The sequence below is a fragment of the Orycteropus afer genome, unplaced genomic scaffold, assembly GCF_000298275.1.
Source record: "Orycteropus afer afer isolate SDZICR_OR568_19922 unplaced genomic scaffold, OryAfe1.0 scaffold00040, whole genome shotgun sequence".
Taxonomy (NCBI): domain Eukaryota; kingdom Metazoa; phylum Chordata; class Mammalia; order Tubulidentata; family Orycteropodidae; genus Orycteropus; species Orycteropus afer.
In genome coordinates this window covers 11,823,640-11,845,463 of record NW_006921627.1, presented here as the reverse complement: position 1 = coordinate 11,845,463, position 21,824 = coordinate 11,823,640, and the positions used below count along the sequence as shown (strand labels likewise).

The 21,824-nt window shown below is 43.7% G+C and overlaps 2 protein-coding genes across 2 annotated transcripts; both read left to right on the top strand.

The window, feature by feature from the left end:
• Positions 1-268: 268 nt before the first annotated feature.
• ZNF384 (zinc finger protein 384) lies at positions 269-11,577 on the top strand. The gene is made up of 11 exons (XM_042780432.1): positions 269-334; positions 638-875; positions 1,111-1,158; positions 1,362-1,695; positions 2,568-2,660; positions 6,689-6,913; positions 7,616-7,798; positions 9,284-9,362; positions 10,359-10,517; positions 11,110-11,202; positions 11,251-11,577. Exons 1-11 carry the CDS (start codon positions 269-271, stop codon positions 11,575-11,577), a joined length of 1,845 nt encoding a protein of 614 aa, XP_042636366.1.
• A 3,354-nt stretch (positions 11,578-14,931) lies between these two features.
• ING4 (inhibitor of growth family member 4) lies at positions 14,932-21,466 on the top strand. The gene is made up of 8 exons (XM_007937100.2): positions 14,932-14,968; positions 17,912-17,983; positions 19,854-20,020; positions 20,189-20,303; positions 20,473-20,581; positions 20,846-20,993; positions 21,258-21,319; positions 21,427-21,466. The coding sequence occupies exons 1-8, from the start codon at positions 14,932-14,934 to the stop codon at positions 21,464-21,466; spliced, it is 750 nt and encodes a 249-aa protein (XP_007935291.1).
• Positions 21,467-21,824: the final 358 nt, after the last annotated feature.

Sequence of the window (21,824 nt, the reverse complement as noted above, 5' to 3'; positions counted from 1 at the left end):
GGAAACATTCTGTGGGTATGTGAGTTATGTGTAAGTTTTCTCACAAACATTAACTAGGACAGCATCTGTTGGAGTGGCTACAGTGCTGAGTGGCTTGGTTCAAGGGTACTAATATCGTAGATCCTAAGGTCTCGACTGCTAATTCCCAACTTTGTGGTCAGGTGCCAAAGAAGAGACCAAGAACCCCCCACCTCTTTTTCTCCATTGCTGAGCTTCTTCAGCTTTCTCCTGGAATGTGATATGGTCTCTCTTTCTTCCTTCAGGTAGAATGGAAGAATCTCACTTCAATTCTAACCCGTACTTCTGGCCTTCTATTCCCACAGTCTCGGGACAGGTAGGTGATGTTTGCTAACTTTGTCACTCCTCCCCCATTGTGTACTTTTTCAGCTCTGAATAGTCGGTTCTATTACTGTGGAGACTGAAACAAGGTAAACCACATACTGCTTCCCTGATTCCCACATCACTGAGAATTATATAGTATTTCTGTCTTGGCTGCTCTCTGGAAGCACAAAGGTACTAACTCCTAGTTCCTTGATATCCAAGGAGGAGGATAAACAATGAGAAGTACTTAGGGAAAAGACAAAATCATACTATGTCCCAGTCTGAAGACTGCACTCCCCTCCCTCTTTTATTTTAGATAGAGAACACGATGTTCATCAATAAAATGAAGGATCAGCTATTGCCAGAGAAGGGCTGTGGGCTGGCTCCACCTCACTACCCCACCTTGCTGACAGTGCCTGCCTCAGTGTCCCTGCCCTCAGGCATCAGTATGGACACAGAATCCAAGTCAGAGCAGCTGACCCCACACAGCCAGGCGTCCGTTACTCAGAATATCACGGTGGTCCCTGTGCCGTCTACAGGACTAATGACTGCTGGTGAGCAACTCTGCTCTTCTCCAATCTGAGGTGTTGATCTTCAGTGATCAGTACCCCAGGCTGGAGGGCTCCAAGGACATGGGGAGTGGGATACGTGTTTGATTACTCAATCAAATTTTTATTAAGTGCCTACTGTGTGCCTAGCAATGTGCTAGGCATTGTGGGGGATACAAAGAAGTAGAAGATGCGGTCCCTGCCTTTGAGGAGGTGACATTCTTTCCTTCTCTGAATCAAGGAGTCTCCTGTTCTCAGAGGTGGAGAAGAGAAGGGAGTCAATCAAGGGGTAAATCTCACTGTTACCAGGGGGGTGGGGACAGGGGTTAGGAGACCATTATTTTTCTACAGGGTTTGGGGTTTCCTAAGTACTCTGGGCTGGGGGAGGTGGTGAGGGGTTAATTAGACAATGGTTTGGGGGAAGTGAAATGAAGTAAGGATCAGAATCAGGACTGGGCAACATAACGCCATCTCCCTTTCCTCCATTCCTAGGTCCAGGTTTGGTAATCACATCCCCCTCAGGCTCTCTCGTGACCACAGCCTCATCAGCTCAGACCTTCCCTATTTCGGCTCCCATGATTGTCTCAGCTCTTCCCCCTGGCTCACAAGCCCTGCAGGTGGTCCCTGACCTCTCCAAGAAGGTAGCATCAACCCTAACAGAGGAAGGAGGCGGAGGTGGTGGTGGAGGTGGCAGTGTGGCTCCTAAGGCCTCCCGGGGCCGGAAAAAGAAGCGGATGCTGGAATCAGGGCTTCCTGAGATGAATGACCCTTACGTCCTTTCCCCTGAAGATGATGATGACCATCAGAAAGACGGAAAGACCTACAGGTAGGAGCCAGCACCAAGGGAGCAAGATGGGAGTGAGGATCACTGCCTCAGCTTCCCCTATACCTTTGTGTCCTTCCCCAAATCAGGCTCCATATTCTGACAGCCTTTCCATCTCAGATTGACTTGCATGTCAGGTGTTCTTTCGTAGGACAGGAAGGCAGAGCTTCTTGCAGTTTCTAGTGCCTCTCTCCCCAGGATCCAGACCCATTTCACCCTTTCTTTTTCACCCTAGTTTTGGAAGTCGTCAGCACTGACTTATTTTTCAGTGGCACGGTGTAATTTCTGTTTTGTAAGAAGGCTTTAGACTTGGTTTGAGACTTAGTATCCAGGTCTTTTTTGCTTTTTACATTTTCCATTCCTATTTTTTTTGAGAAACTTTTCTGGTAAGCACCTAACCTAACCTGTGTGCCATTTACTGGTTCTTGGGCCATCTTGGAGCACAGAGCCTGCTGGACCCTGCATGGTTGGGATGATGGGAGGGGTTTACATAAAAAGGTGGGAGGAATAGGATGCCTCCCCTCTCTTTGGGATACAAAAAGTTGATAAAAGTGGCTATTTGCTAACTTTCTAATTCATGGAAATTCTTTTGATCCTTTACTTCCTCAAAGTTATCCATTACTAAAAAGTACTATATGCATATTTGCATGTGATACTATACAACAGTAATTATATCCTTGCCCTTTGAAAGTTGAAAATATTTTAACTACTGTGAAAACTGGCAAGGGCCCTACAGGGTTTGGGGAGTTTGCCCCAGAGTACAAAGTGGGATAACCATTGTCACAGCTTTAATGCAGACAGGGGCAGATATGCATGGCTGGGAGACTGGGTCTGTCCTTAGTGTACCGAGATGGGCAATGTTGTTCCCATTTTAGGAGCGAAGGGAACTGCGGCACAGGAAATGGACAGAGCCTTGGGCTCATGGATTCAGTTCCCGGCTCCACCACGAACTTGCTGTGTGACCCTGGGCAAGTCCTTTTCCCCTCTCTGGGCCTCAGTTTCCTCATCTGTAAAATGGGGAGAATTCTGTTTATCCCTCCCATTTGTTGGGAGTATATATTAGATAAGATTTGAAAGGTTGGGAACTTCAAAAGAAAGAGATAAGAGATAATCATTATAAGTGTTTATTTCTGTTTGCATTGTATGGTTCTACTGTGGAGAGTAACTGTGACTACAGACTGTTTAAATCACTCTTTGTACATGAAAATGAGGTAGTGTTGCTATGCAGAAAGTATTGGGTACTGCAGAATTCCAACTTTATAAGCCACATTTCATTGCAGCTGTATTACTGTAGATGAACCCACTTTGTAGAATAAAAGTGTTGCTGGAAAATATGTTATGTTATAAAAGTGCCTGATGAGATTGATTTATTTAAAAGCAATTTTTAATATTTTATAAATGAAAATCCCTTTTTAATTTATTGTGTAGAAACCTGGATTTGTATGTATTTGCTTAAAGTGAGGTGATTGTAACATGGAGATTCACCTGTATGAAGTATGTGGTAGGAGTAGTGGGAGGTTCTCTAGTACCCATTGAAGCCTTTCATATGCTTCAGAATCCTCTAATTCTGCCAGGGTTGTATTTTTTGTCTTTTGAACCCCCATTAAAGCTGTATCTGGACTTCTGAACTGTGTGGGTGGAAAGAAGTATGAATGTACAATTGGGAGAAAGCTCTGATTCTTCCTACCCCTCAGTGTGTTAGGAATCTTTGGCAGGTCCCAAACCTAGGTGACTAAAGAGAACTTTGAAATTTAATTGGGGACTAATTATTCTAGATGAATTCAGGGAACTTTGTCAGAAATTCAGAACATTGAAATTCTAAAAGAATCTTTTTAATAACAAAGAATCCCTACTTCCATTCATGTATGAGTAAACCACATTCATTCCTATGGTCCATGGCATTTGAATGGGTGTTAAAGAAATTGGATTCTTTTACTTTGGGCAAATCAATTTTATACCCCTAGCTTTTTGTTCCTTCCCATCTATAAAATGGGAAGATCAATCATAGCCCTCCTCTATCTTGTGGAAATGTTTTATGGGAAAAATAAAAGTATTTGAAATTGTTCTTAGCATCTTAGAGAAAAATGAATATTTCACAGTAAATGTAACCAAGGCCATTGCATTGCATGCCTCGAAAGGCACCATTTTCATTGTGTTTGAGGTGAACAGTGCACTCTGGAGTTGTATGCCCAGTTATATGGGGTGCTGACTTGTCATCCCTCACTAACTGCTACTGCCACAACTCCTAAATCAAATTTCTTCCCAATCATCCAAGATCTCACATTCAAGGACTTTTATTACTCTTGTTATTTGGCATCATAGAATTTCCGAATTGGGAATACTTTGAAGGTCACCTAGCCAGTCCCTTCTCTGTAGCTTTAGTTTTTTAAACATTCCCATCAGGTGATTGTCCATCCTCTGTTTGAATATCTGCAGAATTAAGATTCTTAAAGTAGGTTAGGATCATGGCATTGTGAATTACTGTTTGCCCTTTGGCCTATTGCTTAACCTTTCTGAGCCTTTCTGTTAAACAATGGTAATATTTGAGAGGTTGTTGTGAGGAGTAGCTACAATGTATTTAAAGTGCCTAACAACGAGGAGATGGTGGTTCTTAGATACTCTTCAAGGGAGGAGAGCTCACTCCAGTGGCTCAACTATTAGCCAAGGAATAGGCAGGCCTATAAGGTGAAGGTAATACCAGAGAGGTACATCCTTGTAAGAACAGTCAACCATACGAAATCAAAAGGGCAACATTTGCCCAGGGATAAAGCTCAAAAGGCAGGAAGGGATAGGAGAGAAGGACCACTAAGGGAAATGGTAAACACAGGGAGGAAGTGGGAAGAGTGCTGTTATATTGTGAGATTGCAGTGAATGTCACAAAACAAGATGTGTATGAATTGTTGAGTGGAAAATCTGTTTACTCTGTAAGCTTTCACTCAAATCACAATTTAAAATAAATAAATAAAGTTCCTGACAAGGGTTTGGCAAGAGCAAACAAGAAGAAATGGCACTTATTTTTATCATTATCATTATTAGGACTATACCTACCTAGTACCTCTTGAGGGTGCCCGTTTCATGGCTAGTCCATAATCAATCAATTTAAGTTTCACAGATTCTTCTCTAATTGGAAACTTTGAAGAAGAGGGTTATTTTGTTTTTAAAATTAACTTTAATGTTAAAGGTAGGGTTGTGTGTTTGTACTTTAAAAACACCTCACACACACTGATGAGATTTTGTTTGAGTTCATGTGAATGTTGTCTTCTACCTCTTGGAGAAATTTTAACAACCAAGTGCAGGTATTTTGCAGTGTTTCTGTAGTTGCCCTCCAATGTTTCAAGTTTCTAGTCAAATATATAGTAGCATGAGCTCATCCATCAGCACTAATGTTAGCATTAACACAATTATATTATTGGAGAACATTTGGCTTACCTGACTGTTATGAATGTTTGGTAGCCTTTTTAGGGGACAGATATTTCTCTTTCCATTTTACAGACCAGAAATATGTGGTCTGCACTGATGAACAGTCCCATCACAGAACTCTGTGTAGAACCTAGGGGTCTAGACCCCTATTGGCTATGTCCTTGAGACCATGCTACGTATAAACAGATCTTTCCTCTTATACAGTGATTGAGCATGCTAGAAAACTGTCAGAGACTAGTAAAACTAGCAGTTAGATTTCCTTCAAAGATACTAAGTGAATAGAGATGGAAATCGGCCTTAATCATTGGAATTTCAATAAACACATTAATAGAGGGACCATGTCCCAACTAAGAGTGTTACCTTTTTTTCCTGAGGAGCTCAGTGTTCTTTTTAGTCATGCTCATAGTTATTCTTCTGAGATCAGAAAAAAAGTAGAAATCATCACCCATATCCCCCCCACCCCTCTTACAGAGATAAGTTGGGGAGACCCAAAGAAGAGGGACTTGCCCCAGTTACCTAACTTACAGGCTGCTGCCTTTTTATGAGCCCACATTGCACGCTTGTGGGTTGTTTAGAAAAAAATAACAGGGTTCCACTAACGTATAGATAGCTTTTACCCAATAAAGTCTAAATTGTTGTGGCTTAACTTGCTCAGAGGCCTCCTTAGTTGATGTTATAACAGCAGAGCAGTAAGAAGGTTTACCAGCTTAGGTGATGAGTGAAAGTATATCCAGATGCTATTGGTGTCAACCCAAAGTGCTGGCATTGGCTCCACGTGCTAGGAGAGAGGAAAGGTTTACCATGGAAGATAGTGTTTTCCAAAAATTTTTCCTAAATGCTTGAGGGATACAACCCACACCCCATACCCAACAGTTACCTTGGCTCACTCAAAAGTGATTCTTGATTGCAAAGGGGTGAGATAGGGGAGACCAGGGGTGGAATATATCAGATATAGAGTGGAGACTGGACATAAATAGTTTGGAGAAGCCCCTCTAAATAATTGTGGTATTTCCCCCCCACACTACTATCCTTCTAAGAATCACTGCCAAAAGTGAAAGTAAGGGAAAATCTAAGGAGAAAATTGTTTGAGGAGATAGAAGTCCTTTTAGGGAGTCTCTTCAGTTGTTCCTCATTATCATCTTGGGGGCCATGAGGAATACTTGAGGGATGTACTCTATTTATACATGGGAAAGGAGTTCTGTAAAAGTTTGAAGTCACATTATAGGCAGAAGAAAAACTAAATGCAAATTAGCTGATACTCTTGGTCTAATCAAACCCATGTCAGCCCAGAGCCCATAATAAAATTTTCCTACCTTACCTGGTTGAATTCTTGTTTTTGCATACTTTGGGGTTCAAACAGCAAACATTAATTGAATATTTCTAATGTGCTGGACACTGTGTTAGGAGCTTAGGCTATAAAGATGAATAAAATAGAGAGCCTGCTCTTAAGGGCCTTACAATGTAGTTGGAATAGGAGAGAAATCAGATAGGTTGGCTTCTTTTGGAAGTGGAGGGGAGGGGTCAGCAGTGCCTTCTTGTTGGGAAGGGTTCTGATCACTTGCCCTTACTTGGCCAGGTGCCGGATGTGTTCACTGACATTCTACTCAAAGTCGGAGATGCAGATCCACTCCAAGTCACACACCGAGACCAAGCCCCACAAGTGCCCACATTGTTCCAAGACCTTCGCCAACAGCTCCTACCTGGCCCAGCACATCCGTATTCACTCAGGGGCCAAGCCCTACAGTTGTAACTTCTGTGAGAAATCCTTCCGCCAGCTCTCCCACCTTCAGCAGCACACCCGGTAAGGCTGCTCTCAGTTTTATCCCACTAGCTGGCTGATTCTTCCTGCCCTTCAAGGCCATGTTGCCCGCACCTACTTCTCTCTCCACATGTCTTCTTTTTCTTTTCCCTTTCAACCTTGCCCTCTGGGCACCTCAGTTTTCTCCCGTTATTGATGGTGAAAAATAAACTATATTCTAAAGTTTGGGGGACTAGAAAATTCTGGTCTCCGATCCCAAAGTCTGGAACAATTGTTGTGGTTTCTCTCTGTGTCTGTGTTTGGAAATCTTCTGCAGAGCAGGCCCTGCTTTTACTATATGCTTCAGTTCAGAGCCAAGGTGTGCATTCAACTTCAGGTCCATGGGGAACAGGCGGTATTTGGTCTTTGTTCAAATTACTTTTTGGAAGCAGGGTATTTGTGGTGAGTGTGTAACCTTAGGAACAAAAACAGAGGGTTGACAAGACTGAATACTTTAAGGTTACCAGGATCCATGGGTTGCAGCTATTCATCATCTCACTGCCATTCTAGCCACCGACTAAAAATCAACAACAACCTAGATCTGGGTGTCCTCTTCATTAGCCTATCCAGGCCGGAGTGTCTTTGGGAGGAGGGAGGAGGGGGTCCTTCCATCCGTCAAGCAACGTCATTTCACCCAGCAGAGAGCTGAGCCGGTGGTGTCGAACTGCTTCCTCCTCCCCCCTTCCTTCCTCTCCTCTCCGGCAGGATCCACTCCAAGATGCACACGGAGACCATCAAGCCCCATAAGTGCCCGCACTGCTCCAAGACCTTCGCCAACACCTCCTACCTGGCCCAGCACCTCCGTATCCACTCGGGGGCCAAGCCCTACAACTGTTCGTACTGCCAGAAGGCCTTCCGCCAGCTCTCCCACCTCCAGCAGCACACACGGTAAGGGAGAGCGGCGGGCTACCGCCCCCGCCCCGCTGGCATGCCCTTCCCACCCCCGCCCTGGACACACACAACAACCCGCATGCGGGGGGCGGGGGAGAGACCTGGCTGGAGGAGAGACCTGGCTGGAGGAGAACATCACTGGCTTCTGGGAGAAAGAAGACCAAGCAACAACACTGAGGCGCAAGTAGATGCTAAGAGAGAGCCTTTCTGGGGCAGGAGCTACGTTGGGAAGATAACAATGACTGTGATAATCCGTGATATATAGTAGGAGGCAGAAAGACACCTGGAGCAGAGACAACTCTTATCTCATTTTCCTCTCTGAAAATGCTCATGTACACATCTTGCAAGAGTTTCTCCTTGAAGCCAAAGCAGAGACATTTGATTGGAGAAGATCATACCTCTAGCCTTTCGGGGACCAACTATGAATGGGAGATAGAATCAAACATTAGCTGGATATCAGCCTGGTAACACCCACAGCAACAAGGAAGCCTCCAAGAGCTGCCAGGAGTAGAGGGAAAGAGTGTACTACATATTCACAGAGAACTGGCGAACAGAAAGTGAAAAGGCTCATACTTCTTCAGGATGCCCATTTTTTGTCCCATAAACCTGAAGTGATTAGGAAGAGATGGACCTGCCAACTAGAAAAGTGATGATCTTTGACAGTATCTCAAATTGAACCATGGACCTTCTCACTTGACTTCCTGTGGATGTGATAATCCTACTTTCATGTGGTCAAATGTCTTGCCTTGAGGAGTCAGGCTTTTCTTAAAAGGAGATGTGTCTACGATGTTTTCAAGATTTCAGATCAGAGGTCCAGAAAAGTACCTGGTCACAGGATGGTTCTGAAGTTCTTAATGAATAACAAGTGTCAGACACCCTCAGGTCCTTGACTCACCTCAATAGGGGTGCAGGAGTGTTAGACGTGGAAGTCAAATTGGTACCAGACTAGGTATTTCCTGCCATTGAGGGCTAGACTGGGAAAAGCCCCACAGAATTTCCATGAGTATTGATAACAGTGTTACTCTGCCTTTTTTTAACAGTAAAACTTTCTCTTGGTAATGTTCAAGGGTGAGAGGATGGTTTCTGGCTACAGGGTGGGGGCCAAGGAAGAAGTGTTGTGATTTTCTCTTTCCTTACCATTGTGTTTACCTTATGTGTGTAAACAGTGATGGACAGTTGCTGTAGGACCTGACTTGTATGCCAGAGTGTGGAGTGCCTGTCCCTTGGGTATTGAGCCACCAGTTCCCCTACCTCCCTCAGCAAAAAGGAGGCCTACCTCAAGCTAAGTAACATAGGCAGTGAGCAGAAATCAGGCACTACAACCTGATGTCTGTCAGAAAGGATCCAAGACTGATGCCTCCTGGAGACCCCTCTGATGTACTCCCTTAGGAGACCAGGATTGGCCTTGAGGTGTGTGAAGCAGCTCATCCCTGAGCAGCCTTGCTGATTCCTTTCCCTTTCTTCTTTTCTCATCCTGTGCAGAATCCACACCGGTGATAGACCATACAAATGTGCACACCCAGGCTGTGAAAAAGCCTTTACGCAGCTCTCCAATCTGCAGGTAACTGCTCCACCCTTCACGCACAACCTTGAGTCTGAGGCTCGGGGGTCACCGTGCCATTTGATTAGTACATCAGGTCTGAGACTCTTAGGACTCCTTTAGACTCTTGAAAATTATTGAGGAACCCAAAGAGCTTTTGTTGATGTAGGTAATATTTTTCCACATAGAGACTGAAACTGAGACGCTTGAAAAATATTTATTAATAAATATAAAAATAACAATAATAAACCTATTACATACTAACATAAGTACATTTAGAAGAATAGCATTATTTTACTTTTTTGTAAATTTCTCTAATGTCTGGCTTAAAAGAAGAAGGCTGGCTTTTCCTATCTGCTGCATTCAGTCTGTTGCAGTGTCACATACCATGTAACCCCTAATCATACGGAAATGTGTAAAAGGGCAAACACTGTTTTACTACTGTTTTGAAAGTTTTGACCTTGTTGGCCCCTTGTAAAGGTCATGGAGTTCTCTAGAGATCCCCATTATCTACTTTGAGATCCACAGGGCTCTTGGGACCAGGTATAGGTCATTGATGTAACTTTTAGAATCTTCATATGTGTTGCATACTTGGTATGTGTGCAGAGTATTGGTATGCTTCCTCCCTTAGCCTCTAGTTCTTGAAGTTCCATTTGAAGCAATTTCTACTGGCTTCAGATGGGAAAAGAACCTGAGAGGTCAGGCGCCTAGCTCCATACTTTCCATAAATAAAAGTCAGGGAGGCTAGAAAGAAAAGTACTCTCATCCTAAAACTAAACCCACTGCCACTGAGTCAATTCCAACTCATAGCATCCTTATAGGACAGAGTAGAAGTGCCCTATATGGTTTTCAAGGCTTTATGGTTTTAAATCTTTATGGAAACAGACTGCCTCATCTTTCTCCCAAGCAGTGGCTAGTGGATTCAAACCACCAACCTTTTGGTTTGCAGCAGAATGCTTTAAGCACTGCTCCACCCGAGCCCCTGTGCACTCATCCTCTTTCTCCCAATTTTCACAGTCCCACAGGCGGCAGCACAACAAAGATAAACCCTTCAAGTGCCACAACTGTCATCGGGCGTACACAGACGCAGCCTCACTGGAGGTGCACCTCTCTACGCATACGGTGAAACATGCCAAGGTGTACACCTGCACTATCTGTAGTCGGGCATATACATCGGTGAGTGCTTAATTTCTTTCCTTCCCTTCCCTGAAGTCCTATCAGACTTCAATCCACTTCACCCTATTGTTCTGGACAAAGGCTGTATTGCAGTAAATACCACATCTTCCTAGCTTCAGCTGAACCAGAATCAGTAAAGAGAACAGAAATTAAGCAAACTCACAGCTGAAGAATTTAGAGGATGCCTGATCCTCAAAGTCTGTAGAGACTGATAAACAAAGATTGTATTTCTCTTAACCATAAAGCAACATGAGATTTTTTGGGGGAGGACGATTTCAGTTAAATGTTTTCCACTAGGCTCCAGAAAGAGATTGTAAAGTTGCTCCATTGAGAGATCTTTGAGAAAATGACATCTTTTTCCTCTGCCAATTGAATGCCTATGGGGTCTTCTAAAAGCCCCCCTCCCCATTCTACCCAGTAGTGAACACTGAAAACAGCTGCTTGGGAGAATTTACCATGTCTCTAGATTAGATATTCTAATCTCTGTATAAATAATGCTTTATTTAAAGCATAGTAAGAACCCAGGATACTAGTTACAGGTAACTTCTTTCTTCTCTTTCATCCCTCAACTTGTTCTTATCATCTCTTTCAGGAAACGTACCTTATGAAACATATGCGCAAACACAACCCTCCTGATCTCCAGCAACAAGTGCAGGCAGCAGCGGCGGCAGCAGCAGTAGCCCAGGCCCAGGCTCAGGCTCAGGCTCAGGCTCAGGCTCAAGCTCAAGCTCAGGCCCAGGCTCAGGCCCAGGCCCAGGCCCAGGCCCAAGCCCAAGCCCAAGCCCAGGCCCAGGCCTCCCAGGCATCGCAGCAGCAGCAGCAGCAACAGGCACAGCAACAGCCACAGCAACAGCCACAGCCACAGCCACAGCCACAGCCACCACACTTCCAGTCTCCTGGGGCAGCCCCCCAAGGTGGGGGTGGTGGGGACAGCAACCCCAACCCTCCACCTCAGTGTTCCTTTGACCTAACCCCATATAAGACGGCGGAGCATCATAAGGACATCTGCCTCACTGTCACCACCAGCACCATCCAGGTGGAGCACCTGGCCAGCTCTTAGAGACCTGCCCTGCCACTCACTGGGAAGAGGGGAAAGAAGTTCTGGCTCTTCTTTCTCCAGCTCCTCTTGGTGGGAAAAGTCCTCTTCTTCCTTGACAGGCCTTGGCTCCATTTCCTTAGGCCTCAGGCACAGCCTTCCTTCACAGGATGCCATCCTTATTCCTAACTCTTCAAAAGGAACATCAGCCCTCCTAATTGGCAAAGGAATACTGAGCTGGTAGTGTAATCCAGCAGCCTCCCTTCCCAAGCATAGCTTTTGAAAATTGGGGGTTGGTGCTCAAGGGAGGGATTTACTATGACCTCATAGAAACTTGTCCATTGTAGGCACTTACACTCTCCTAAACCCTCCTCATCCTCCAAGTTTGGGCTGACAGAAGACTAGAGGCTGGCCCTCCCAGATAACAGAGAAGGGAGTCCTAAACGCAACCAGCCTCTTGTTTTGTTCTTGCCTGCAAAAGAGCAGAAGTTTCTCACATGCCCCCACCCCTGGGAGCCATTTCTTCTCCTAAATGGCCTCACTTCACTTCCTACCTAATGCTGGAGGAAGGAGCTTGGGTGGGTATCAGACCTCCCTTTATTTATAAGAGGGCAAGGGCTGAGATGTGGTCCCCAAGGGGCCAGAGATTCCCAAGGTGGTCAAGGGTGGCTTAGAAGTGTGAGTTACGGTTTTCCTTGAAGCCTCTCTCCCACTTCTCTGTCAACCAAGGGCCTGTACCCTCAGTCTCCCCATCCCAGACCTCAAGGAGTGGGAGCTTTGTGTTCTCTTATGAAACCCCAAAAGAAGGAGGGTGTTACAGAGAAGGGAGAGTTCAGGGCAAACACAAGGACTGGACTTAACTCCCTAGGTGCCACGGTCAGTTGCCGGACACGGATTTATATATAAATATATATATATATATATATATAAACATTCATCACAGCCATCTTTGTTGTAACCATTTCTGTGTTTATAAATGCATTATCTCTGAGAATTTTCTTATTTGATGTTTATTTTTGTCTTTGTTTTTCTTTTCTACCCTATCCCTTTGACCATCACATTTTTATTTTCTTCTCTCTTGCTCTTTTTTCTTTCTTTTTTTTTTTTTTGAATCATGGCAGATTTCAGAGAAAAGAAAATGGGAAAAAAAATCAGGAAACCAGTTGTTTAAAGCAATTTACAATTGAAGAAAAATCTTATGTACAAAACAAGGGGTGTTTTTAGAACATTGTATGGAAATAAATTCGTGTAAAAGGATCAGAGGCAGTGGAGCTACTGATGTGAGTGAGCATGGAGAAAAGCTGTTTGGGGAAATGTTCAAGGATAGTGCTGAGAATTTACACCAAAGTGTATGTGTGAGAACGAATGCTTGTGTAAAGGGGCCCCTTGCGTGTAATGCCCAAACCATAAAAGGGTATAGCTTTGATATTAAATTGAAATCCTGATTTATGAGGATTTATACATAAAAATATTGGCATGGGAACTACATTGCCAAAGTATGTGAGAGTAAGGTTCCAGGTTTTTTGTTTCGTTGGTTTTTTTAAGAAAATAAGTCTAAGGCTCTTTATTAGAGAAATTGGAGTGTTCAAGCTAATTTCCATTGGTAGTATGTGTATATATGCATTTATTCCTTACCCTGTGACACTTAAAACTAGAGATTTCCAGTGGTGGAAACCACCAATTAATGGGTGCACAGTTGAGTATCAGGACAGTCACAGTGTTAAGGAAAAAATGGGTCAGAAAACGTGGGCTTCTGCTTTGGTTCTGCCATCAACCAGCTCATAGTGTTGGCCAAGATGCTTCTCCCTCAGCTGTTAAGTGAAGCAATTGGACTAAATTACCACCAAGATTCTTTTTTCTGAGAATTTAAAACTAAGCGCTGAAGAGGTTGTGACAAAGCTCCTACATCTGAGAACTGGTTGCCATCTGTGGGACTGATGGCCAACATAGTTCCTTACCTAGTGGAGTGTGGGTCGTTAATCAAATAATGCCCACATAATTTAGGGCTGGGTATTTTAAGATAGTGTTTCAATATGTAATGTGACACTAATGAATGTATCACATGATATGATGAAATGCACCAGTGTTTGTTAGCTTCCTGAATGTTTACTTTTTTCCCTATTTTTCACCAACTGTTGAAAGGCCCTGACAGCCCTACCTTCAGCTATATTAGAACCAGAGTCTTACTTTTAAGTGTACGCATAAATACACACTCCTCAGTGCAACAACCCTATGAGGTAGGTACTATTCTAATGTTATAAAGAGACGGAAACAGTCATATTACTAACCCAAGGGGATGACACACTTGTAATTAGAGTAAGGTTGGTTCTCTATTGCTGGATAACACCATTGAGTAGGCTTGAGGTTCACTTTTCCCTTCTCATATTTAGTTTAAATGCCTGAAAGTCTGTCTTATTAAAATCTAGCACGTGTCATTAATAATCATTATCAAAGATGTGTGAATTAGTGGTGATCAGCTTCTCCAAAGGATTGTCTTACCAACACCAGTATTAGGAACTTTTGAGTTCTGGTTCTGTAGTGTAGTACGCTGCCTTGCACTTGATTGCTTTCTATTCTGATGAAAGAAAAGCATAATTTTCATTGTAGCTGACTAGAATAATGGTTGACATCTAACTGGCCCAGAACCACTCTTAAGAATTGGTGTTAATATCATATATAAACTCATGAATAAGAAGGTAGAGAGAAAACGTGAGATTTCCCTCAAAGGTGCAATAAGGTAAGGTCAGAGTATTTTAAATGTGGAAATGTGTTTGAGTGTAAAGGACGTGACCCCTGACAAAAGGAGCATAGAACTATATAGCTTTATTCTGTACTTCTATTTTGTATTTGTAAGTAACGACTTTTCCCATGTTAAAGAAATTCTGGTGGGATAGTGCTGTACGAGTGAAGAGAAATAAGGAGGGTTTAATTCTTGCAATCCAGCCTTGGGCAAAATCCTGCTCTGGTCACCAGACTCAAATTCTGTAAAAGGGAAAGAAGTTGTATCTCTAGGTCCTGAAAAGGGATATTTGTGACAGACAATCTTAAACAGAACAATTCTTCCCCCGCCCCCTTCCCGTTTTGGAGGGAAAAAGTTTGGTAGAGAATTCAAAATGGCGATCTCTAGTGACGTCATGCCTGCCTCAGTTGTATACTGGGTTAAGGGCGGAAGCAGGCTAAAGCCGCCTCATTACGGTGACTATTCACGCAAAGGAAAATAGGTTCAACGTGGGGCGGATGTGTCCTGGAGGACGACTTAGTAAGGGCGGAAGTTCTCCTCTTACGGGCGGAAGGGCTCTAATCCAAGGATCGTTGCAGTGCTTATCGCGTTTCAGTCACTTCCGAGGTGGATCGGAAGTTGCTTTGTTTTGCTTCAAGATGGCTGCGGGGATGTATTTGGAACATTACCTGGACAGTAAGAGCAGGCTGAAGGAGGGGGTCAGGGGTCATAGAGTGTGGGGGGGAGGATCGAAGATCAAAGGATCTAAGGCCTAGAAATCCTGGTGGTAAGATGGGCACAATTATGAAGGAATTTTTTGGGAGAAAATACTGGAGTATATGGAGCTAGAGGGGGCGGGGCAGCAGGGTCGCGGCTTCGCGGTTGGGTGTAGACGAGGGAGGGGCTGCGCGGTGGGACTGGAAGATCTTTTGAAAGCCTGCAGGGTATAGCCGGGAAGATGTTTACTGTCCCCACTCTTCAGGGTCTCCAGCCTCAAGATAGCTCTACCTTAATTCAGAATTGGTCTTTCCATTATATCACTCACTGCTGCCATTTGGAGCAGCGGCAAAGATCTGCTCGCGGCTCCGTTCAGTTTCTAAGAAGCGGCTCTTAGGGATGGGGGAGTGGTGAGTGACCGCCGTCAGATGCCGAGCTGGAACGCATTTCTTCGTGAAGCAAAGATTCAATTCCCATTAATTTGGAAATCTGCTTTCATGTTTATGTTATTTGAGTAAACCCACTCCTTCAAAACCCTATCACCTTGTGCGCTCCGGAGTTAATATTTATTAAGGTCCTGTAATGAGTCAGACATAATGGTAGGCACTGGAGATACACAGAAATTATTAAGACACAGCCCCTTCTCTCAAGAAGCAAAGTCTAGTAAGTGCAAATAAATAAAACAGTGTGACAAAAGAAATAATAGAAATACATTAAAAGGACAGGTGGTAGGTAACAGGAGAAAAAGTAATTGGGCAACTAGGAAAAGCTTTACAGTGGAGATGGTGTTTGGATAGGATCTTCAAGTTTGAGTGTTTATTTGCATGTATAGAAAAGAAAAAGGAATTCCAGGTTGTGGGAAAACCATCAGCAAAGGTAAGGTGACAGGTTCGTGGTAAGGTCAGAGAAAAGTGAGGTCAGACTGTTTGATACAGGACTTTAAGATGGAAGATTGGGAAATGAGATTGGATAAAGAGACTGGGGCTAGATTGTACAACATTTTTTAAGCCAGTCTAAGAACTTTGCATTTTCAATAGTGGGGAACTGATAGATTTTTAAAGTAAGATACAATTTTTATAAAAGAAAGTAACTGACGTATGGTAAATTGAAGAGTGGTAACACCACTAACAGGGAGATCAGTTAGTGATAACAATGCAGGCCAGAGATGAGAACACAGATCTCAGGGAGTGATAAGAGTATTTAGGAGTTAAATATAATTGAATTGATGGTATGACTGAGTGATTGAGAAAGAGGGAAGACTCTAATATGACTTCTAGATTTCTTGCTTGGGAAATAAGGTAGATAATACACTATTAACAAGGAAATCCACAAGTAATTGTAATTACTTCCATTCAGACTTGAGCATAGGAATGATAATTGTATCTATGAAAGTGAATGAGATCATTCAAGAGAAACAAGTAGAGTGAGAAAATCAGAGGATTAAAGTGTAATCTTAAGAAAACATTACCATTTAAGGGGCAGGCTAAGGAGACGTCAATGTTGGAATTACCAGAAGGTATATGACAAGATTTGGAATCCTAAGAGGAAGAAAGTTACTCGAAGGAGAGAAGACGGTGTCAACTGCTACAGAGGTATTTTTCTAGGATACTCAACCCATTGCCGTTGAGTCGATTCTGACTCATAGCAACCTTATAAGGCAGAGTAGAACAGCCCCATAGGATTTCCAAAGCTGTGTACATCTTTATGGAAGCAGACTGCCACATCTTTCTGTCCTGGAGAGGCTGGTGGGTTCAAATTGCTGACCTTTTGTTTGGCAGCTGAGCACTTTAATCACTGCACAGCCAGGGCTCCTTTTTAGGATAGGACTAATAAAAGACCATTTAATAGGTCATTGGTGACTTAAAGTAGGCTCAGTAATCTTGTGGTAGCAGACCTCAATTTGTAGTTAAAGAAAAGGAAGCATTTAAAAAGTTAGAGGTAGACTCATGGGAAGACATTGGTCTCATATGGGGAATACTTAAGTATTCATGGATTTATTTAGGTATTTATTGAATGTCTTCTGTACTCACGTCATAGTCCTAAAAACAGGAATAACAGAGTATAATACAAACATGTTCCAGCCTTCCTGGAGGTCCAGGGAGACAGATATTAAATAACTAATTATACAACTAATTATTTAATTACAGTAATAAGTACTTAAAAGGATAGAGATAGAATACCTTGATAGTATATATCCAGGGCACTTGTTAGAGTCTGGGAAGTCATCTTTGACCTGAACTTTGAAAGGCAGAGAAGAATTTAGTAGGCTGAGAAGTATTATGGGTTTGGGGTGAGGAAGACCACGCAGTGCATTCCAGGTGGAGAGAACAGTATGTCGAAAGCCAAATAGCAGGAAGAGCACAGGCAAGTTTGAGGCACCAGATAAGATGAGTATTAGTAGAGCAAAGGGAATACCAAGTTGGGCTGGCCAGCAAGAGTTAAGGAACTGTAAGGTAAGCAAGGCCCAGAAGGTACACAGCATCCAAAAACAATAGGAAGTTACTAGAGGGTTATAAGCAAGAGAGTGACGTGAGCAGATTTCCATTTTTAAAAAGAACGTGCTACTATACGGAGAGTAGATTGTGTGTGTGATGAGTAGTAGTGGATAACAGGAGGGTATTTCTACATTTAAGGCAAGAAGCGTAGAGGCAGAAGTTGAAAGTAAAGGAAAAGGAAGGGCTGGTTTGAGTAAGGATGAGACAGCTGTGCAGAGATAAAGAGGTTAGTTGTGGGGAGAGAGAGATGCACACAACTTTCTCTGAGAAAGGAAGGATGAACGCCATCACATTGATATGGATCAATCTGTAGCTTCAAAGGAGGGAAAACTGAGGACGTTTGGATCCTGTTTTGGAGCTACCCTTTAAAAAGAACTGTAAAGCCTGTGAAGTCCAGTTAATTCCCAGTTTCTCCTCCTCTCCATAGGTATTGAAAACCTCCCCTTTGAGTTGCAGAGAAACTTTCAGCTAATGAGGGACCTAGACCAGAGAACAGAGGGTACGTACAGAGTAACGAGTCCATGTGAATAATGAATGTGTATGATCATTTATTTTTCTGCTTGGTTTTATATATCATCTGGTATGATCTGGAGAACTGTGCTTCTCTCTCTCTCGCTTACTCCCTTGCAAGACTTAAAAGGAGGTAATGGAGACACTCATTTCTTTATCAGCTTTTTCATAACAATTGGAGTATTGAGAGGATGCCTCAAGAACCAGATACTGTGTTCTTTATACCTCCCTCAAGAAGAATTCAAAAGCCTAAGTCAATTCTAGAATCATTTCTGCTAAAATGTTGTTATGTGCTGTCGAGTCGGACCTGACTCGTAGCAACCCTTCCTTGGATTTCTGAGGCAGTATCATTACGGAAGTAGATTGCCCAACCTTCCTTCCTAGGAGTGGCTGGTGGGTTTGAACCACCAGCCTTCTGGTTAGCAGTCAAGTGCTTTAATGAAGAAGCTAAAAATCTTTCTACTTCACTGCATTGTTAATATTATAATATTAATAATATCACAGAATTCACAGTGTGGCTTTAGTCTGCAACTCATGTTGATACATAGAATTTTTGCTGAAAGATTCTTGAAAGAAAGGAAAGCAGCAATTAATATCAGAATTTCTACACTGTATTCTTCAGTCTTACAAAAGCATTATATACCATCTGGTTTTGGACTATAGAAACTGTTGAACAAGTTTGGCTGCATTGAGGCATTCACTTACAGCCTAAGGCTACACTGCAGTGGTCAGTTTGGGCTCATCAGGATCAGAGATACCTGTTGGAGCTCTTCCCCATACCCACCCAAAAATGTATAGGTCTTATCTTCCATCCTTAGGTAGTAATGCAAAAGGATGTAACAAGCTGGTGTTAGGATATCTGACTGGTGATTTTTACATTACTCTAGCAAGTTTACTTGAGAAAAGGTGAACATCATATAAAATCCTGGATGTAGACCTCTTGAGAACTGCCTGCCAAATGCTGAGGACCAGCTTGCTTTCTTTGTAAAACAATTCCAACTCTTGAGTTTGTGCACAGAAAGACCAGTTAGAGATTGTGGAAATATATGCTTTCTCAGCTTCTTTCAAAGGCCTGGAATGGAGGGGCATGAACATAGTGTCTTCACAGATCCTCCCTGTTAACCTGTTGCTGCACTGTGTTGCAGCCAAACTTTTGTGTCCTTCCATCAACATTGTTTACAAATCCTACTAAATATTAGGCAGTCCACATGTACAGTCTCAGAATTCTGGAATGTTACCAGTTTTCCAATACTGAAATGTTTGCTGCAGTATGTCAGATAAACAGAAAAAAAAGGTGATGGGAAATGAAAGCAAGTTGCAAATGATGAGCAAACTAAGGTGGGCAGTAAGGTAGTAGAACTGTTTCTATAAATGAACTAGGGCCAATTTAAAATGATGAGCTACAGATGTAGGGACCTGGAAACCAGCAGCAGCAGATAACCCAGCCTGGTTTACACAGCCAAAGCTGCTGTGGAATGTTTTGGAGAAGAGAAGCTGGGAAGCTTTTGAGACAGAATGCAGGGTTCCAGCAATAGCAAGCCCTGCAAAGAAGCATCTCCAGACATCAACAGACATAATCTATGTATTAGTGCAGTGTGCAAAGGATCCCTCATTATGTTTTAATCATTTTTAAGTTCCAAGTATGGTGGTAGTGTTTTCAGCACCATGAAGGCACCATTAAAATATTGTCAATACGTTGTATTATTTGAGAACATGGCAGGCACAATACCTTGAATATTCGGTACATTTTAGTTAGAAAGTTATGTTGGTGAATGGAAAAGGCCCAAGGAACAAGAAGAAGAAGTATGTTTCACCTAGCCACTTAGACCATTGTGACGTGGCCTCTGTCTCTGTTGTAGACCTGAAGGCTGAAATTGACAAGTTGGCCACTGAGTATATGAGTAGCGCTCGCAGCCTGAGCTCTGAGGAAAAACTGGCCCTTCTCAAACAGATCCAGGAAGCTTATGGCAAGTGCAAGGAATTTGGTGATGACAAGGTGCAGCTTGCCATGCAGACGTATGAAATGGTATGGCACTGTTCATGGCTCCCCACCTACCTCCCATCTACCTCAGGGTCCTAGATCTCTACTTCAGCTGTGTTGGGATCAGTTTTGGGTCTGGGAGATCCATAGATCTCTCCCTGTTTTCTTTACTGGAACCAGCCTTGTACCTTTCCCTTCTTCCTTCTCACCCAGGTGGACAAACACATTCGGCGGCTGGACACAGACTTGGCCCGTTTTGAGGCTGATCTGAAGGAGAAGCAGATTGAGTCAAGTGACTATGACAGCTCCTCCAGCAAAGGCAAAAAGAGTGAGGAGGAGGAGGGCAGGGCTTTGAGAGGTGGGGCGAGAATTCAGAGGGAGACGCTGCAGGTGCTTCACCTATCAGGGAGGGGTACCAAGTTGGAAATGGGGGAAGAAAAAGGACTTAACCCATCTTTCTGTCTCCTTGCCTCCTGGCTTTTCCCCATCTTCCCTAGAAGGTCGGACTCAAAAGGAGAAGAAAGCTGCCCGTGCTCGTTCCAAAGGGAAAAACTCAGATGAAGAAACCCCCAAGGCTGCCCAGAAGAAGTTAAAACTTGTGCGCACGTGAGTGCATCAGGAAGCTCATGCTAAATGACATACTATTCTCTCCCATCCACTGCTGCTCTCATCCCACACTATCCCTGGCCACTTTGCTCTGGTTTTTGTGCCAATAACTTTTCTCCTCATTTATTAGTTTGGTACCTGCTAGATAGAGGAGAGCAGAAACTGCAATTACCTGTCCCACCCAGATCTCCTACCACCTCTGAGAGTCTCTGGTTATATCTCTCCTTCCTGCAGATGACACTTTCTCTTCCTCTTGGCCTGCAGAAGTCCCGAGTATGGGATGCCCTCAGTGACCTTTGGCAGTGTCCACCCCTCTGATGTGTTGGATATGCCTGTGGATCCCAATGAACCCACCTACTGCCTTTGTCACCAGGTTTCCTATGGAGAAATGATTGGCTGTGACAACCCTGATGTAAGAAACAGTTTGCCTCAAGAAGGGGGCCTCTGAAGGGGATGTAAAGATATGGGTACCAGAGGGGAAAAGACAGGGTTGAACAGTGGAACTTCATGGTAGGAAGCAGGTGATTTGTGCTGGTTGGCCTTGGAGCCTCCAGGCATTCTCCAGAGGGAGGGAATCAGCTCACACTCCTGAGGAATCGATTTGCGGACCTCCTTTCCTTCATCTGCCCTTTCTGGCTTCTTGGCTTACTATTCTTCCATCATCTTCCTTTTCCAGTGTTCCATCGAGTGGTTCCACTTTGCCTGTGTGGGGCTGACAACTAAGCCTCGAGGGAAATGGTGAGTGAGAGAGTTGTGGTAGGAACTGGACCACCTCTAAGCCAAGTGGTAGAGGGCATCCTCCCTTTTATGCTCTCCCTCCCCTTCTCTTTCATGTTCCTCTCCAGGTTTTGCCCACGCTGCTCTCAAGAACGGAAGAAGAAGTAGATAAGGCCTTGGACTCCAAAACAGTTTCTTCCACGTCCCTTGGTCAGGGTTAGTGGGGAGAGGAATGCCTGTGCTGGGACCAGGGGGTTCAGGGAGAAGTGGATGGTACAGTACTCTCATCCCTTCTCCACCTCTCCCCCCATTCCTGGTGCTGAAGCTGCATCCCAGACCCTGATAGGGAGGGGTGCTGCAGCCACTAATGGTATGTGCTCTCATTTAACCCTCCCTCATCAGAGGAAAGTGGTCTAGCCCACTCTCCTTTTCGCCTCCATGCTGAGGTTGGTGCTGTATTTCAGAGGGGTGGTCCTCTTATGCCCCTTGCTTTGTATTTAAGGACTGGAGCAGTAGCATGGGGGCA

Bases quoted from the DNA above. Each gene is read 5' to 3' on its own strand.
- ZNF384 (XM_042780432.1), top strand. From the start codon at position 269: ATGGAAGAATCTCACTTCAATTCTAACCCGTACTTCTGGCCTTCTATT. The intron at 6,914-7,615 runs GTAAGGCTGCTC...CCTCTCCGGCAG, and splicing joins CACCTTCAGCAGCACACCCG to GATCCACTCCAAGATGCACA. The intron at 9,363-10,358 runs GTAACTGCTCCA...CAATTTTCACAG, and splicing joins CGCAGCTCTCCAATCTGCAG to TCCCACAGGCGGCAGCACAA.
- ING4 (XM_007937100.2), top strand. From the start codon at position 14,932: ATGGCTGCGGGGATGTATTTGGAACATTACCTGGACA. The intron at 14,969-17,911 runs GTAAGAGCAGGC...TCCTCTCCATAG, and splicing joins TTTGGAACATTACCTGGACA to GTATTGAAAACCTCCCCTTT. The intron at 17,984-19,853 runs GTACGTACAGAG...TCTCTGTTGTAG, and splicing joins CCTAGACCAGAGAACAGAGG to ACCTGAAGGCTGAAATTGAC.